Source organism: Trachinotus anak, unplaced genomic scaffold (assembly GCF_046630095.1).
Source record: "Trachinotus anak isolate AG129_WGS33_773 ecotype Australia unplaced genomic scaffold, CSIRO_AGI_Tana_v1 ptg000005l, whole genome shotgun sequence".
Lineage (NCBI taxonomy): Eukaryota > Metazoa > Chordata > Actinopteri > Carangiformes > Carangidae > Trachinotus > Trachinotus anak.
The window spans coordinates 22,673,680-22,692,973 of NW_027273856.1; the positions used below are offsets into that span (position 1 = coordinate 22,673,680).

The window sequence follows — 19,294 nt, forward strand, 5'->3', positions numbered from 1 at the left end:
AAGATATTTAGCAAAGGCAGAAGTATGAGTAGCATGTGACTGAGTGTGTGGCCGAGAAAGCTGGAAGTGTGAAGTTGGATGATTTTAAGTGTCCTCTTGGTGTGAATGTGTGTGTGGGGCTTGTCAGCCTGTGTGCCTCCATGCAAGAGAGTAAAACCTCCAACAGCCAAAGGCCCTCTCTTCTCCCGATGAATGGTTAACCTGCTCTCACCGAATAGAATCAATTACACCAGGCTGGCAGCTAGGATCTCTCTCTTTCTTACACACACACACACACACACACACACACACACACACACACACACACACACACTCTCCTCACATACATACACACATAGTTCCTGATGGTATTTTGGTGCAGATAAACTGGGTTATACCTGCCTCTCTTTGACATGTTAAGTGTGAAATTAATGTACGTAACCTGTGTACACCTCTCTCCCTCTCTTCGTTCAATTTGACCCTGATCCCCTCCCTAATTTGCTTTCCTTATCCCGCTCCTCCTCCTCCCCTTTCTATTCTGTCCTTCTCCATCCTGTTCTGTCTCCAGCTGAGCATCCAGGCGAGGTCGGAGGTGATAAAGCGGGCCACCAAAGCCCTGCGCCAGCTGGCTGAGAGGAGCAAGAAGAGAGGAGCCGATGGGAGCGGGGAGCAGGAAGGGATGGACCCAGCAGGGATGACTTTTGATGAAGCTCTAGCACACCTACAGCAATCACAGGCCCACCTGGACACTCTGAGTCATGCCTTCATTCTGTCACTCAAAGACAGCCAGCAGGTAAACCCCATCTGCCATTTTGTTTTTAAGAGAAGTCCTCTATCTGTATGTGCTTATAAAAACACAAGAGATTTCCCCATTGTTTAATGTAAATGTTGGTAATGTGGACATAGACACTCAGATTATTTGCTGCAGGCACTTGTTGAGTGATCAGTTCAAATCTGGCGGCTTTGTGTGGGAAACTCATCGAAACTTAATCAAAAACGATACAAACTTTAAAATAAAAATGTACTGAAGTGACAAGAGCAGTGGATGAATATGTTTCCTCGCCCTAAAATAAAAATACCTAGTTTCATTCCTTGGATGGCCGTACTGATATTCTGTGCTTGATTTTCAAATTACTGTGTTATTCCAGCGATCATACAAGAAATTATAGTAACTTTTTTATTACTAAAAGTACTGATTTCTTTTCCTTTGGATAAAGCAAATCGCCTACTTTATGATGTAACATACTGTAATACACTGAAGTGAGCGCGGCTAATCATCTACTAGGAGCACATGGTTAATTTTAGTGTCTTTGTTCTTGTTAATTAACAGGCAAATTGACCAAATATCTATTGATTTACAGACTCAGTGTTACAGCCTTTGTGACACACACACACACACACTTGATCAGTCTCACACACTGTTACCTCAACTGTTCATGGGGTCACCTTCAGTTTGACGTACTGGTAGTGTCTGTACTTTTTTTGCGCTTCCATGTATGTGTGTTTGTGTGTGTGTTTTATATTTCTGGGGTGGTTCTGCTCGACTAAGCTCTTCCCAGCCTCACTGGGACCAGTCAAGGGTATATTAATGTAAATCTATGGGCTACTGCTTCAAATGAGCCCTGCCGTATGGCTGAATATACAGTACATACTCCATGCTGTATCTCATTAAGCAAAGTCACACTGACTTACCCCACTGTCACCTCCCCATGGCTGGCTCTGTGTGTGTATGTGTGTGTATTTACACAAAATAAATGCTGAGATAGAGAGAGGAGACATTACGATTTTGTGAGCCGAGTGTTGCTATGCAACCATGACATGCCCATGAAAACTGGGCATTTCTGAACCCCACACTGTGCAAGTTAATAATATTTGGCCCCTGTTTTATCTCTGTTTAAAAGCACATACCCTCCATAATAGAGAGAAAGATACAAGCATTACAAGGCAGAGCTGCAGGCTAGAGTCACAGGTGCACACACACACACACAGACACACACACACACACACATGCTGCAACCTCTACAATGTAAGTTCCCTTCTACTGGTGCAGGATGTGATTGTATCCTTGGAGATAGATAAAAAGGATATAAGACCCAGGAAAGGGCAGATAGGTAGAGAAAGATAGATAGAAGGAGCCTTGTAGGCTCTGTTTGGCTATTCTGTGTTCATGTATTATGTGTATGTGACCAGCGGCGGGGAATAATAGCAGATCGTGGAGGAATCCACCACAGGCACCTTGACCTGCAATGACGACAGCATATTACACACTGCAGATATTATATGTGGTACCATGGCATAGTGTTCCTGAAAATGTGTCAATATCCTGTATCTGCAAAGAATAGTGGTAAAAATATCTGTAACATCAACACATTAATTAACACATATCCATACATCCATCTAGTCCTCTATCCAACAATATTCAAGTATTTTTCCTGCTAAGGGTTGTGGTGGCAGAAGGGCACACAGAGCTCCACAAATTTCCTTTTCCCTACCAACTTCCTCTGGCTCTTCCAGGTGCTCCCAGACCCGCTGGGAGATTTAACCCCTCTCCATATCCTGGGCCTGTCCTGAAGTTTCCTCCTAGCTGCTCATACCCACAAAACCTACAAAAGGAAGCGGCCAAGAAGCTCGTATACTAGATGCCCAAACTTGCCCTATGGAAAAGCCTCATACCTGAGACTTGTTGCCTTGATCTCTCTCACTCAGCATCCTAAACCTGTGACCATATGTGATTTGTGATTGGGCCAGACACTGACAAATTCTGAGCGTAGTTTAATAGCTCAGCTCTGTCATCACCAAGCCCATTGGCTCTAACTAGTGCTTCTCACCTCTGATCACTTAGGAATGACAGTGGCCATGTGCTCCATGTTTTAAGAGACAGCTGGAGTCCCAGACTGTATCACACTCAGCTGCTGACTGCTGCACATTGGAGATCACAGAGAGGCCAAAAGAATTGCATCATCTCCACAAAGCAGTGATATCTCCCAAATGTTACCCATCAGACACCCTTCGAGCTCAGCCGTGACATCCTGCCCATGAATATGAACATCAAATACCATGAATATATGATACATGCATCACGAATATCAGAAATATCATATGAATTTCAATATCTTTCCCTGAATATCCTGTGTATGAATATTACAAACAGGAGAGGTGACAAGGGGCACCCTTGTCGGAGTCCAGTGCCGTCGCTGACTGTGCTTGACTTGCTAAGAATGTCGTTGTCTTGCTCAGATTATACACGGCATCAACCAAAGCATTCCCCAGCAGCAGCCACAGAATACTTTGGGTGCAAGGATCATTAGCCTTTTTCCGATCTAGAGTTTGCAGATTGATTTCTAAAAGTTTGCCATCCTGAAATTCCAGAGACACCAAAATAATTCATAGCAACATCTGTCTTGGCTCCTTGCCATTGCCCAGGCAAACAAAAAACCTGTGCGTTTGCAACATTATTGTGCATCTAGGTTGTAGGTTTGAAACCTGTCACATACCCAGGTATTCACTTTACTGTGGACTTCCCCAGCCTTGAAAATCCTGGATCTCAAGCCCTTGAGAGACGAGCACCAGTCACCTTCAGAGTGCAGCTCTTTGCAGCTGCTATTAAGATTAAAAAAAGTTTTGAATAGCATCTGTTCTGATTCCTTGGTGAAAAAGGTGGGAGTTGTACCTATTCAGGAATAAAATAAATTTTGCAAAGAAAACAAAGAGGGAAAAAAAGTACAAGCAGAACTGAAAATAACTTTAACACACATACTGACTAACACACACAGATACACACAACCAAGTACCATTTCCAGGTTGAGATTATCTGCCCTTTTTTTATTGGAAGAGAGAAAAACAAGCAAAGGAGAGCAGGGCAGTAGAGAGAGGTGAGCAGGTTCAGGCCACTGCTGCCCTCCGGGTTAATACCTGCAGAGAAACTTCATTCACTAAACTTTGCACTTCTTCCACCACACCACACTCTTTTCACTTTGCCTTTTCTTCTGCAGTTCCTGTCTTTAAAATCTTTTTCTTTTCCCCTCTCTTGTTTTTTCTTCTGCCATCTTACATTATTAGTTGTGTGCCTCTTTTGCCATCCCTCAAACACCATCACTCTTGTTTTGTTTCTCAATTCCAGGAACAGCTTCAGGGTTACAGTCAACTTTATGATTTGTCCCGATCTGAGAGGTCAAAAGTACACGAGCTGGCAGTCACCATGGCAACTGATGGGCAGCCTCTGGAGTGCATTGGAAAGCTTCTGTGCGTGGCTGTTGGACCCTTAGATCTGTCTGTCAAAACTGTGCTTCATGATGCAGTGGCGAGAGTCGTGGCCGCACTCAGGTATTGTCTCTCTGTTGTCTCACGTCTCCATCACACGCACAATAGAAATCACAAACTCAACACACAGCACAAACTCAGGGGTGGTATGGTCAAGTCAAGTCTTGTCAGCACACGAGTAACACGAAATCTTCCCATCAGAATATGAGGAATTTTTTTTGGTGTTTTGGTGCAAAACAGTAAACGTAGTAAGAAGGAAAAAATGTATACAATTGTGATACCAATACCAATCTTAACTAAATAACTCTCCTTTGGTTACACTGCACAAGCACAATGACAGACAGAAGCTCGGCTGTACACTTTGTAGCGTTTCGGAAAATACAATTGGCTTTGTTGCTGTGAGTTAGTCGAGAAGTTTGATACTGCTCTCATGTTAGCATAGCAGCAAGCCTGGCTCTGTCCACAGATCAAAAGTAAACCTACTGACACCTCTAAAGCTCAATAATTAACTAGGTAACAAGTTAATCCATACACAACGCTAGCCCTTTAAAGTCAATGGGTTGATGCTTCAGTTGAGAAGATCCCAAGTCGACTCGCATTTTGTGTGTTGACTCGCTACACGCGTTTGATTTGTTACAGCTGGCTGTTAAGCTGGCTCACAGATCACACTGGAGCACCAGTGTGTCAGGCTGTAAACTTTACAAACCGAGTCTGGTCTTAAAACCAACTTTGATGGATGTGGAGGCAGGTGATGGAAACACAGGGCAGCACAAAGCAGGACAGCGCAACTCGTTTCTGTTGGCTGCTCCGATACTCTGAGCTCCGGTGTCAAGCTGACAGCGCTGTCAGTAGCCCGGCAGGAGAGACACTCCGCTGTGTGGTGGGATTTTGTAACTGAGCAATAACCAAGCTGACAACTTTTACTTTCTCTAACTGTGTGGAGATCAGATGTTTTCATACCAGATGATATGCAAAGACATTAAAGCACAAGTTTTTAGGTAAAACATGAGACTCATGCACAGGAATATGGTATGGTATGGTATTTTGAATTTCCCCAAGGGATCAATAAAGTATTTATCTAAGTATTTCTGTGGAGGCTGAACAGTCACTACATATGCAGGGGAGTGAATGACATATTTCCCTATTTGTAGATAAGCTGTAAAAAAGAAAAGACATCAGTGATATTGTTGAGTGTTTATAAAAACATGAACGAATCAACCACAAGCACCTGACCAATAAAAATACTGAACACAAGTCAGACATCTCCTGCTCCAGCAGTCAGAAAGCTTTATATTCTACACGTCTCTGCAGCTAGTCTTTACTTTTGTGGATGTCACAGTTGTTTTCACTGGGTTATAAATCATAGATGGTGCTGCATGATGGTAGCCCCCTGTAAGCCCTGAGTTGTTAAGAAATCATTTAATAACAGGACAGTGTTAAAAAAAAATAACACCACTGTAGGTTTGTGCACAGTGTGTTACCAATGATGCCACCCACTGTGGTAAACATAGCAAAGGTAAGAAAATCAGGTTGTCAGGTTAGTACACGTAATTCGCTTTTTTTTTTCTTTATTTTAATCTCTTTTGCAGGTTGTCAAACAACATTATCATCTGCACACAACCTTTTCATACCTGTCAGATTACATACATATGTATATAAAACCTGATTAAGAGAAGTATCTATATCCACGTCAAAAGCAGGTTCAATGATGTATACTCTAAAATATTGAGGGCCACCTGAACACACCACCTACTACCTGATCTCTGTTGGTTGTTATCTGAAAATATACTGTATATTGGTCCACTTTGGGCTCAGCATGTTGGTGGGGAAAACACTGTCAAAACAAATGCCTGAAGTGTTGAATTCAATCTACAGTAGCTGCATGTGGGAGTCGGGCTCACAGCATTTTATTGGTGTCTTCCTGCTCCCTGCATTCAATAGGAAGGGAGGAATGATTCACCTGTGCAGAGCTGCTGGGTTTTAGAAAGGAAAGCAAGGCGCTTTCATTTAACATGTACATAAGCTCAAATTGAAGGCTTATTTTCACAGTAGTGTTCCTAATGTTTGTCCTTTATGCCCTGAAACCCTTGTGTGCTATACTGACAGACCAATGAACAAGGTTTTACTGACAGGGCCAGATATCATCGGGCCATCTGATTGGCTTGACAAATGAGTGCCAATTGCCTTGATTATATTCCTGCCTCATTTCCTGCTTCTTTAAGGCTGCTCAATGGCGCATGGCGCAGATACTGTAGGTGGCACCTGCATTTACACACACACACGCTCACAGGAGAAAATGCATGCGCACATGCACAGACATTCACACGTCCGTAGTTAAGTTGACATGTAGGCCCTCTCCCTGATGAACACACAAACATACACACTCTGTCCTTTTCGCACACACTCATCCCCTGTCTCTGATATATTATCTTCTTATAATTAATGCAGCCTGATGCAGCTGTTCCCTTGCAGATCTCACTCAGCTCCCACACCAGCACACACATATACACACACACACACGCTCAGTCTCTGCTCATGCATGTGTGCGCACGTGTGTGTGTGTTCTGTCTGTTGGTATACACTGGAGTTCTCCTTTCTGTTGAACGTGTCACTCAGTGTTTCTTGCATATTCATATGTAAGCATTCAAGTATGACTTGAATGTGTGCGCTTATGTGTGTGTTTGTGTATGTCCGTTGTTGCAGGGCTTTCTCGAGGCATTGTGTTTGGCAGGTATGAATGAGCCGGTCTTGTTTTTGGCTCTCTCTCTAAGCCCTCAGTCTGATGCAGCAGGCATACCTGAGCCTCACACTAATGGCCGTCTTTTGTATCTGTCATAACTATTCTGTGTTTGTGTGGCTTTGAAGGGAAAACGTAAGTGGTAAAATGCAATAAAGAAAATGCTGCATCGTCTTTCTGCCTTTTGCTAGATCATTTGTATGTTGTGTGCATGTACATGTGTACCGCATATATATATATATATATATATATATATATATATATATATATATATATATATATATATATATATATATATATATATATATATATGTATATATATATATATATATATATATATATATATATATATATATATATATATATATATATATGTGTGTGTGTGTGTGTTCGCGTGTGTGTTTGCATGTGCACAGGTGGAGCTGGGCGCGAGTTTGTGTTTGTGTGTATGTATACGCACACAAGCCCAGCAGCAAAGTGGAGTTGAGTCAAGGGAAATCACCCTTTTTTTTCCCTTTTCTGTTTTTGTGAAAAATGGCCCGCCTATTGCAACATACAGTACACACACACACACACACACACACACTGCAGCAGAGCTCACAGCCGGACCAGGAAATATACTAATGACGCTGCAGAAAGATCACACATTACCTTTTTAAGCTCACCTACTATTAAGTGCCATTAAAACTGTCTCATTTACACTGTATTTGAAAAGCGAAACCTCAGTGTTAAATGAGTAAACTATTATATATTCTGGTGAATTTCACCGACATGCTCACAGAGCCCATGAGCTTGTAATGTTGGAGACAGCTTTAAATGTTTTTCTGTCGCTTCATGTCTCCAGGACTTTAAATAACTTCATGATGATTAATTTTGACAAAGCTTCGTTTGCTTCAGACACTTAATTGCTGCCAAACACATTTTTTTTAACTAACACTGTCCCTGAGAAGAAAGCCTTTGATTTTATTTTTTTCCCTCCCAGTTCCCTCGGCATTGTGGTAATTTGAAAATCTTATCTTAATTAGCGTATTATGTAAGATGATTGTAGTGATGTGGTTTGTTTTTCAGTGGAGACCCAGACACCCTGGCAAATTACTCACAACCCCTCAGGGTCCTGGAGGCCATGGTGACCGCTGTGCACAACAATGTCCAGAGTGGGTAGGTTATCTACATCTACACACACACACACACACACACACACACAATCCATAAACACACTCACTATACTTATAGAGACTTTCTCTTGGTGACATTTATTGTTTTCCTTGAATGAAATTTTCCTCATTGAGCAGAAGTTCAGATAATTTGATTCCATGCACATGTGCATCATCTGAATGAGTTTTTGAGTCATATGTAAATCACACAAGCTTCTCTCTTCACGCTCTCCCTCTTTTCAGCTCTATTCAAGGCCTGAAATGAGACCTGCTGAGTGTCAAATACCTGTAAAAATTCTATCTGGTGGTTGAATCAATAAGAGGCACCTGCCAAACAGTTTGGTGGCTTTTTTTTCCCCTTTTTTGAGATGACAACATTTTGACACAGCACCTGTCCCTATTCTTGTGATTATTGGCCAAACAAATCAGAGTAAAACGATGGATCTATAATAGGCTTCTAATCGTCTGCCTTTCCTGAAGTTATGCACGAAGTGAGGCCATCTAAGCTTACCTTTCTTTGCTGTTTGGATTAGGGTTGCAACTAACAATTGTTTTCATGATCAATTAGTATTTAGATTATTTTCTTGATTAATTGTTTAGTCTGCAAAATGTCTCAAAAATGCCCATCACAGATTCCTAAAGCTCAAGGTGACATCAAATCTTTTTCTAGTCCAGGCAGCAGCCCAAATTGAAAAAATATTCAGTTTTATATCACAAAACACAAAGCATCTCAGTTGTAGTCGGTCAGTTGTAGATGGTTTGGTTGCTAGAATAGTTTTGTAAATTAGTTTTGATTAGAATTTCTCAGTTTGATTGGATGTCTACATTGCATTTTTTAAGACACAAAAATTGTATTTATGTAGGCTTGGAAGATTTCTGTGAAAAATGTTTATCTTAAACATTATGGTGGTCAATATTCTTCTTGGCATATTTCTATAAATTGTCGGTTAAAACAAACTTAATTTAGGCGAGAAGTTTTTTTTTTTTTTTCTTTTTCTTTTCCCTAGAATAACCTCTCTACCTCACCTCTCTATCTCTGTCTCCTTATCTCTCCGTCACTCCTCCTGTCTGTCTGCTGCCCCTCTCACCTTCCTCCCTCAGTGACAGCGCGGTGACTTCAGATGACCTCCTGGCTTGGCTGCGTCCGTTCTGCGGGGACTCGACGCTACCCGTGCGGCCCCGGATTGATGTGCTGCAGATCCTGGAGAGTAACTTCAGCCTGCGAGACAGTGACGTTCGTCTTCTGCTGCTCTACAGAACTCAGGCTGTTCTCAAAGACAGAGAGGTAAGATGCACAGATGCTCTCACACATGCAGCTATGACTCATCAGGCCCCCACTTGAGGAACAACTTTAATCCCAAACATTCCCAAACATTGGTGCTTGATCTGAAGGAGGCTACAGATGTCTGGGTTTTTATTTTTTTTTTACTTTCTTTTCTCCAAGGTCATAACTTCAAATGCTGGGCCATAAAATTTTAAAAAAGGTACTAGCAATGATGGGTGGAGAGAGGAGATAAGTGGAAGGAGAATGGACTAGAAATGGGTTAGTGGAGATGCCAAGAGGGTGGCTGAATTACTCACTCCCTCATCAAGAAACATGTGAATGCTGACATATACATAACCATTATGAAACAATATTGTACTGCTGGAGGGGTGAGTAGGACAGTCTAAGTCAGTTTATAACTGATGCAAAAACTGCAAATTTAAACGAGCTGAGATGATGATAGATGTTTTTATTTGAATGGCCAACTACCAGAAGGTAGACTATGTTGATTCAAACCTTTATAAAAGAAATAAATAGTATTTCTCAGAGTAGGATTCACATATGTTTTTTTTCACGTTAGGTTATAACAAACATTTCTAAAGGTATTCGTGTCAAAGATCTCTCTGCAAAAACAGATGTATATTTATAGAACCAGGAGAGAGTAAACAAATCCGTGATCTTGGAAAATCTGATTCAAAATGTCAATTGTGCATCTAAAATGCTAAATTCTGAGTATAAATAGGTGTGTTCTGTTTTTCACAAGAAATCAAAAGCACACAACGATTTAGGAGAGATAGTTCACCAGTTTAGGAAAACCCACATGTAACTATATGTGGCAACACACCATAACAGTGAATCATCAGTGGAAAGAGAACATGATTATGTTCTACTGATGTTCTGTGTTATGTGATGTTATAGTGGAAACAGGTTATTAAAAAAACAAAACAAAACAAAACACAGTTTTGCAGCAAGAGATTGAGGACATAGTCTGTAACTGTCTCGGCAATAAGAATCAGGCCTCTTTATGTCTTACTAATGGAGATAAATATATTTGCTTGTTTGTTCGGTTGTGTAAATGTAAAACCAACAAATGCCCTCACACATGATAGTAAACATACCTAAATCCTCTGTATATTTGTACAAGTGTGTAATATAATGTACAATATCTGTGTTTGAGCATGCTGGATGTTTGCACATGTGTATATTTGAATACGTGGATCTGCCGGCGCCCTCCTTCCTCTCCGGTGTAACCTACCATCGAGTGGCTAGTCATTAAGCTTCCTGAGTGACTAATTAATGGCCCGAGCTGGTTAATTAATGTGTAGATGTATGCGCGCAGCCGTGGGCCATTGTCAGTGCAGGTAGACAGGTGTGTGGGCCCGGACTCTTTAACTAATTGGGTGCACTCCCGACATTTGGCAGGCTCTGACGAAACACACACACACACGCAGGCAGACACACACATACACTTTCAAGGGAGTGTACACCCAAGGGATCAGTTAATTAATCTTGTAAGAGAAGTCTTGCTGTAAAAGCAAGACTCATTTCAGATGAAGTGCCACTTTCTCTCGTCTCTCCCCAAGGCAACCGAAAGGCCTTTAAATGTGTGAACAGGGCTTTTTATAGCCAAATGTCTCATTTAACTTTGATTAGTCAATTCTTTTTTTGTTTAGAAATATTTTTCATATCCACATCTGTACTGACACACAAACCCAAAGCCATGCACACACATTAACATACGTGTACTCTTTAATTTATTACATTTTGCCTCCTAATTGGAGCAACACTCCTCTGTTTCCACTGGCTGTTGTCCTGCTAAGAGCTGTGGTACAGTAATCATGTTGGCGAGGTACCACCCGTAAACAGAGCTGGTACTGATGGCCGCATGTTGGTGCCCTGATGCAATGCCAGAGACTTATTGCTGCCCCTCTCTGACCTCATCACGTTGGCTTATAGCCAGAAAGAGAGGAAGAATTAGAGGAAGTGGAGGAGAAGAAAGTGGTGGATGGAAAAAAGGCAGACACTCACAGAGAGGAGAGAGTGGGAAAGATGGAAGGAAAGAAGTTGGTATTATTCCCCCTCTGTCCTCTTGGTCCCTTAACTAATCAGCACAAGTCCCTTCTAACTGTGTCCCACATGCTGCCTGAGAGACACACACACACACACATATTCACACAAAACCACTATATCCATCTTTCACTGCACACTCAGCCCTCCCGTGCAGCGCACACATGCTTATGCAAACTCACACATACAAACTGCCTGCTGTGATTTCCATGACAACCGCGCTGTCAAGCCATGGTTTGAGAGTGAAACTGATACCAGTAATATGTTTAAGCTGGAGTTTCTCTCATCACTCCTTTTCTGCCAGTGTCTGTTTGCTGTTCTGACAAAGACATCTGATTGGTGATCAAAGGCAGCTGCAAAATAGCTACATGCACTCACACATTCACAGATACACACACACACACACACACACACACACACACACACACACACACACACGCACACTCACTCACCCCCAGCTGTGCATAGGTTTCTACACATTAAGATGCATATACAGACACACACAGACACAGAAATACTGTATACATCCGCTGTCTGTATGTTCAGATTCAGGCAACAGATGTAACTGAACAGCAATGCTGAAGAAAAGGTCACTTTGATCTTAATAATGAATCATCTCCTCGTCTCCTCCTTTCTCCTCCTGTGTGTCTTCTTCTCTCTGACGTGCAAAGTGTGTAACTTCACCTCTCTATTCAGGCTCTCTTTCCTCAATTCTAACAATACTGAAAAGCCATTGATGAATCAAAAGACTTACTTCACAGAGCACCAAGGGACCTCAGAAGCCATTATTTTATTCATTCATTTATTTATTTGCAAATCAAAAGACAGAAAAATTATTTTTTTGGAAAGAGTAATTTCATGAATGAGCATAAAACAAAATTAGTTTATTGATCAAGAGAGAGAAGATGAGACGGGAGACGGGATGAAACTACAGGATTTTATTTGATGATTTAATTATTCAGGATCAAAATTGCTGTTGTGTGTCCTTTTTAATATGCTTGGTCATTGGTTGTCATTGATAAATTACAGACGTAAACCAAGGCTTGTGCTATATTCAACATTTTTACTTTTTGCCCTTAAAGAGATTGATAAGATATATAAATATGTTAGTTAAAATACAACAGCAGGCTTTCTGAAAATGCACTCTTTAAATATCAGTCAAGGTTTTTAGGGAAATCACACAGTAAAATCATAGATAGAAATGATAATGTGAGGGTGGTGCACTGTGACCTTCTGCCATTACTGCTGAACTCGTCTGCCCCTGACCTGTGACCTGACCGTGACTGCTGACCTTCTGGCAAAGGAGACAGAAATGATGTGATATTAGTTTTTTACAATACAAAAGGTTTGGTTTTGTTGACACAAGGTGATATGACTTACAGAACGTGCTGTGGATATTGATTCATTAATATGAACTCAAAATAAAATAAAATAAAAAACCAAAAAAACAAAAAATATAAATATAAATAACAAAAAATATTTTTTAACCATCATAACAAAATCAAATATTTATTTTTTCTGTTACTGTTTTTTCTTTTCGACCTTCTCAGACCTCACTTTTGTGTCTCTGCTCAACGGCATTTAAAGTAACATTTTGGGAAATACTCTCATGTCTGTGCACTAATGTGAAGCAGTTTATCTTTTTTAGCTTAGTTTAGCACAATGACTGGAAACACAAGGTAACTGTTAGCCTGGCTGCATCCAACAGCGCAAAATTCCCATGTCAGACATAACATGTCATTAATTGACATTTGTTTAGCCTGTTGTCTTTGTTAATGTGTTACCATCAAACAGAGCCATGTTATGTGTGTCCCTCTGCCAAGCTAAGCTAACTGTCTGCTAGCAATAGCTTCAAATTCACCATACAGACACAAGAGTGGTATCAATCTTATCGTCTAACTCTCGACACGAAAGTGGATAAGCGTATCCCGCAAAATGTCAATCTATTCTTTTAAGTGAATTAGCTTATAAATTGTAAGCTTGATGCTGCTATGATAACTTCATCTGATAGGTTGCAGCTCGTGCAGTATGTACTGTACTGTAAATAATAAACTAAATTGTGCTTGCTTTTTGTCTGATGAGCTGCCAGCAGGCTCTCAGATCTCAGACCACAGGGCTCACAGCCTGAAATAAAGTCAAACTACCGTATGTGAAATAAATAAAGTATCCCTTCACATATTTCATAATTACCAACATAGCACCCACCAGCCCACACTGGCCAGTAACAGAACTAATTCCTAACCAGATTTGAATTCAGGCTACAGTATCTATGATAATCACAACTGATGTAGCAAAGGTTTTTGGCGCTACAGTTTCCTCCTTGTTTTCCTGTCTCTTGATAAGGCAAAGCAAGTTTTTTATATAGCACCATTCAGACACAAGGATAAGCATTGTGTATTCCCACAGATCTGATTCACTTGCTTTGTAAACCTGCATCCCCGCCTCATTGCCTTGTGCGCACCTCTTTGACAATATGTCAAAAAATCCTCTTAACGTACATGCATTTTTCTGTCTCACACACAGACAGGCGAACACATGCACTCCAGCTTGCCAGCCTGTGATAGGAGCAGATGAATACTGCTATGATGGATGCCGTTTAGCCAAGTGGTGTCCAGACTGGGTCAGGCCGGGCCGTGTCAGTGGAAAGGCCACCGCATGATTCACAGCCACTGCCTCACACACACACACACACACACAGCGATGATGGATCAGAAGGCAACACAGACAGAGAAAATCAGAGAGGGGAGAGAGATAATGATGGATCAGACACATCAGGAGAGAGAAAGATTCAGGGATGATATTGAAATAGAAAAAGAAAACAATAGGCCACTTGCCTTTCCAATACATCATCTTTGCTCTCTCCTACAGCATCCCAACACACTCATGCACAGACACACACAGAGACACCTAAAAAGGGAGGTATTAATGAGCCCATTGAAATGCTGACATTTAGGTAGTGGGGGATGAGAGGACGAGAGGGCTTGAGAGGTGAAGCCAGGGATAGATTTTGTGACTTCATTTTGAATGATTAGTCATAACAGCATGGCGTTCAAATGTCACCACTGTCAAGATTGGACGGTCTGTTTTGTCAGTGGGCTTGTCTGCATGTGTATATTGTGTGTTTGGCCTTTATGTCACTAATAACAATATACTTAGGGTTATTTCTTTATGGCATTTCACAGGCAAAGAGGTGACATCTGAAAGCAAATATGTGTGTATGTGTGGGCATATGTGCTTGTACTGCATGGCTGTGTACATGCATGCTTGTTAATGTAATGCCCTCTGTGCTGTAGACTTGTGTTACAGTGTGAAGACAGTAATTACTGTGCTAAATCCCACAACAGTGCTAGCATTCATGCCCACAACACACACACACACACACACACACACACACATTAAAGGAAGGTGAGCCTGGTCATTGCATCAAGGTCTTCACACCTGTGTGCACTCTAAATGTTGCAGAGCACAGGGGGAAGGTTGCAGGGAAAATCACCTGCGTGTGTGTGTGCGTGTGCATGAGAAGTCATCATCTGAGCTCATCAGCAGTGATCGCTGATTCATGCTACAAGCCCCTTTCCCCCTGTCAATGTCATGGATCATTTGCTGTGACACACTGTTTTGGTGCTGTGCTGTTTGGCCTTGCATGGCACCGTATATCTAATATGGATGAACTGAGCCGAGCAGAGCAGAGCAGGCTGTGTACTGTAGCTGCTCTCTGTCAGCCTCCAGCCTACAAATACACAACCTGTGAACCCCACACGTTAACCCCGACCAGGCCTTTATTTGACTTTTCCTGAGGCACGATTTCATTTTCTTTTCATTTTTAACCTGTCCTGTGCATTTTTTTTTTCTCTTGCACTTTCCTGACGGTTCAGTCAAGTTTGATTTTCAAGTCGTAGATTAACTTAACTTTAGACAAAAACATCCTATTTATTTCCAAGAGGTGCTGCCCTTTTTTCTGCTCATTGGTGATTCTTGTTTCTGATCACGTCTCAGCTTTGGACAAATTTGATTTTATGCAGAGTCACACAGGATACAGCACTTACTTACTTCCAACCATCTTCGCTGTTTTTGCATTTGCCAACCATGTTCATCGTCATATAGTCATTGTGACACATTCAACACACACATTTTTTCTCTTTGTCTCTTTCATGATGTCTCCATTTCTGCCTCTTTGTTAGCTTCCTAGTTTCTCTCTCCACAGACATGGACATCTCAAACAGATCGGTCCACAACTGCTAGTTGTGTATAGTTTTTTGCACACGATATTAAAAGGCTTAAAAGTTGTTCATATTTCAAGTTTTCATTAATATGAAGATAAGCCTATATTTTCTGCATGTTCGAGGCTGTGTGCATCTCCCCTCGTGCCATAATGTAACGCATCGCACTCCTCAGACGGATATTTAAATATTAAGGATGCTGTTTGAAGTATGCAAAACCGTAGTGCCAAGATAAGCCTCAGCCCTGACGCATATCTGAGAAAGCCTGTGAAAGGAGACAAAAAGAACTGCACAGATGGATGGTACACTATTTTGTTGTAACTACAATATTTGTTTGATATGACAGGAATACAAACAGAAACACAAGTGGGAGTGTTGTTGCTTGACAGAACAATGTGTTGCCATTAGGCCCCTGTGGTGCACACAGACACACACAATCCCACATATCACATATTGTCAAATGGAAAAGTTGAAAAGAAGTTCAAAACTGGAGGAGAACTTCAGGATTCGTCACACAGGGGATTGTGTGGAAAAAAAAATGACGGAGCTTTCAGGAGGTAAAGGCCAGGTGAGGAGAAGAAGCTGTACAGAGAAGCAGAGAAAGATTTGTCTGATGAAAGTGAATGAACCTGGACCGGAGGGAGAGGGTTATACAAGAACTGAGAGAGAGCAGAGTCTCTTTCCAAGTAGATAAATAATAAATGTGATGGGGTTGAGGAATCTTACGGCCGTAATGCAACAGGTCAGGGGTCACTGTCATGATGGCCAGGCCCCAGCAATAATTCCACTTGTTTTGTCAGCTTTTATCTGTCCCTGTTGGCTCCTTGTGAAAACTTTATTTATGCTCTGTTTTTAACTCAGAGGCAGGACAGATGAACACAACACTTTGTCCAGTCGGTGGGATCACTAATGATTCAGTCAAAAAACACCAGAGAGTAGGCAGTGCAATAAAATAAACAAGATAAGACGGAATGAGAGGGAGACAGACAAGAGGAGAAATAAGGAGAAAAGAGCCCGAGGACAGCTGAAGTGATAGGAGTGGGCAGCACAGAGCCAGATGAGAAGGAGGGAGAAGACGGTAAAATCAGAGATGGATGGGTGGGTGGGGGGGTGGAGGGGCACTCAGGCACCTTAATCTTTTTTGGCAAGTTCTTTGCTGCTCTGTGGCACCAAGTAAAGGCTTTACTTTAACTGAGACAATTCAGCCTGAGCGTGCGTGAGTGTATGTGTGCATCTCATAGACTGTATATAAAGATGGATGTAGCCTCTGTGACGTCACCCATAGCAGTTTTGAAGCACAGGGTGGGCTGCTCGGCCCCCGCCATCTTGGCAGTGGCAGACTCCACCTAATTCCCAGCTAATGCAAATATGGGCCAAGAGGTGGGGCATGTATGGAGCCAAGACTTTGGTGTATACCAGTTTGTGGCAAGTATTCGCTCACCCACTTGTCTCTAAAAGCAGCACACTATCAAATATGCAGAATTTTTAGCCTTAGTAAAATTTAAACAGGTGAGTTACATGAAAACTTAACCGTCACCTACAGTCGTCGTGAAATTAGCTATACAAACCAAACTGTTTTTTCACTCGACTGTTTTTTATTTCTGCTGTGAAGTTGGGCATTTTAACATAGGAGTCTATGAGGACTGACTCGCTTTTGGAGCCGGCCTCAAGTGCCCATTCAAGGAAACTTGGCACTTTCATGTTGGCTTCATTTTTCAGCCCTGGAGGTTGCTGCTTTGTACATCCAAGCTCAGACATCCTCTCTCACCTGCATCTGAGCTCGTTTTTAAACTGTATGTAATTTAGATTGAACATTTAAAGTATTTATCTTATTCTCAGTGGTATTGCATGTGTGCTTGTGTTTCTCGTCATGTGTTTTTTTTTGTGTGTGTTTGTGTGTGTGTGTGTGTCAGTGCACGCAAACACCACATTGTCTAGTATCTTTCCTTCTCCTTGGCCTTCCTCACACCTTGAATATTCATCAGCCTCTATATGCATACATGCATGATGAAGGTGGGGTTTGAGTCTTGGGGCAAATGGTTTTAATATTAAAATATACTGTGAAGGCTGCTCTTGTGTGCGCTTAATGTGGATGTCTGGCGCTGAGGCATCACGTCAAGCAGGTGTGTGTCAAGATGGTTCCAAGCTACAAGCTTGTTCTTTCCTCCTAACCTTGATCCGCTCTTTCTAACCACTCCCCCTTCTGTGTTTTGTCTTCTGAGCTCCCTCTGTCTCTTATCTTGTCTCCCTCAAACTCTTCTTCCTCTCCTGAGGCGTGTACCATTATGTATACTCTGGTGTCATATTATACAACGTGGATCTACCCTAGACTACAGGGAGAAAGCAAGAAAAAGCATAACAAATAGAGTGAGAGGTTAGAGAAGCTGCATTTGTTTGTCATCGCACTCATCTTGTCATGTCATACTTTGCATGCACAAGGGTGTGTGTGTGTGTGTGTGTTTGTTTGTTCTCCAGGGGCATGTGTCTTTATCTTTGCGCTTATGTTTCCCCTGCATGTTTTATGTGTCTCACTTTCAAGTAGTAATAAACTCCCTAACCTCCTACAAGCCCTGAGGCATTGCCCTTTTGGTGTTTGCTTCTCTTTGCTCTCATTTTGTCTGAAACCTGCACTCTCTTATCATGCCCGCTCACTTGCTCAGCATAGCTCATTCTCTCCCTCGCTCTTCCTGGTCTCTCTCTCCCCTTGTGAAGTGTGCGACCTCTGCAACTTTATTCTGCCCGTCGCTGGGGACATTAGCCAGAGCAGGTCAATGAATATTGATGAGCTCATTCAGAGCGCAGTCAGTAAAGGCCAGATACAGAGATCTCTGAATCCCACAGCTCCACCGGTACTCCCAGTCCGATACACTGACATGCCCACATCCTGTGTCCCCCCCACCCCTCCCTTCTCTGTCTCTGTCTCTCTCTCTCCCTCTCAGGTCAAGGACTGAGATAATTGCCAAGTCACAGAGAAGATTACCAGGCAGATTTGTTGATGGGGGCAAAAGTTCACTTGTGTTTCACTAACCTCTCATACAAATTCAGGAAGAAACCACACAGCTTTGACTTAACTGAGAAAGGCAAACAATCACATTACCTTGATTAGTGCAATGTTGGCTGTGATGCAGATATTTTTGAATGATGTGGTTTTTCAATATTAAAAAACTCCCAGTAAGTTCTGGCCAAATTATTTTAATATTTAAATATTAAATACTAGATAAACAATTTAAAAATATTTCATCTAAATATTTTAGAATATTTCTTCCTGTGTCATTATTGGTGCCATCCAAGGCCAAAACACACTAACTATATGTTTTCTTAAGACCAAAATTTGACGTTATGACGTTTATTTCACCATATAAATTATGATCATGAAAAGATTATATATACTTTATATAAAAATGGCATGTAAAATATGCAGTAACTACATGTAAATACAACTACACAGAAAGCTAAATTAAGTAAAAGCTAGCTGGTACGATAGCCACAGCTAGCATAGGCTAACACTTTACTTGTTCTCCTAGCTGTTCTGCATAAATGAAAAGTGAAATGACATCCTAAATCAAATTAAAATGCATTAAGTAAATTAATTTATTATATTGAGTTTTAATAT

At 41.5% G+C, this 19,294-nt stretch overlaps 1 protein-coding gene across 2 annotated transcripts in view; it reads left to right on the top strand.

The window, feature by feature from the left end:
- The window catches only part of nbas (NBAS subunit of NRZ tethering complex), a 143,335-nt gene that overhangs the window by 94,460 nt on the left and 29,581 nt on the right, over positions 1-19,294 (top strand). For both annotated transcript variants that reach the window (XM_071479021.1, XM_071479022.1), the window contains 4 exons: positions 548-772; positions 4,100-4,302; positions 8,045-8,134; positions 9,232-9,415. In XM_071479021.1, the coding sequence (XP_071335122.1) occupies positions 548-772; positions 4,100-4,302; positions 8,045-8,134; positions 9,232-9,415 (702 nt within the window). The remainder of the gene's footprint in view (positions 1-547; positions 773-4,099; positions 4,303-8,044; positions 8,135-9,231; positions 9,416-19,294) is intronic.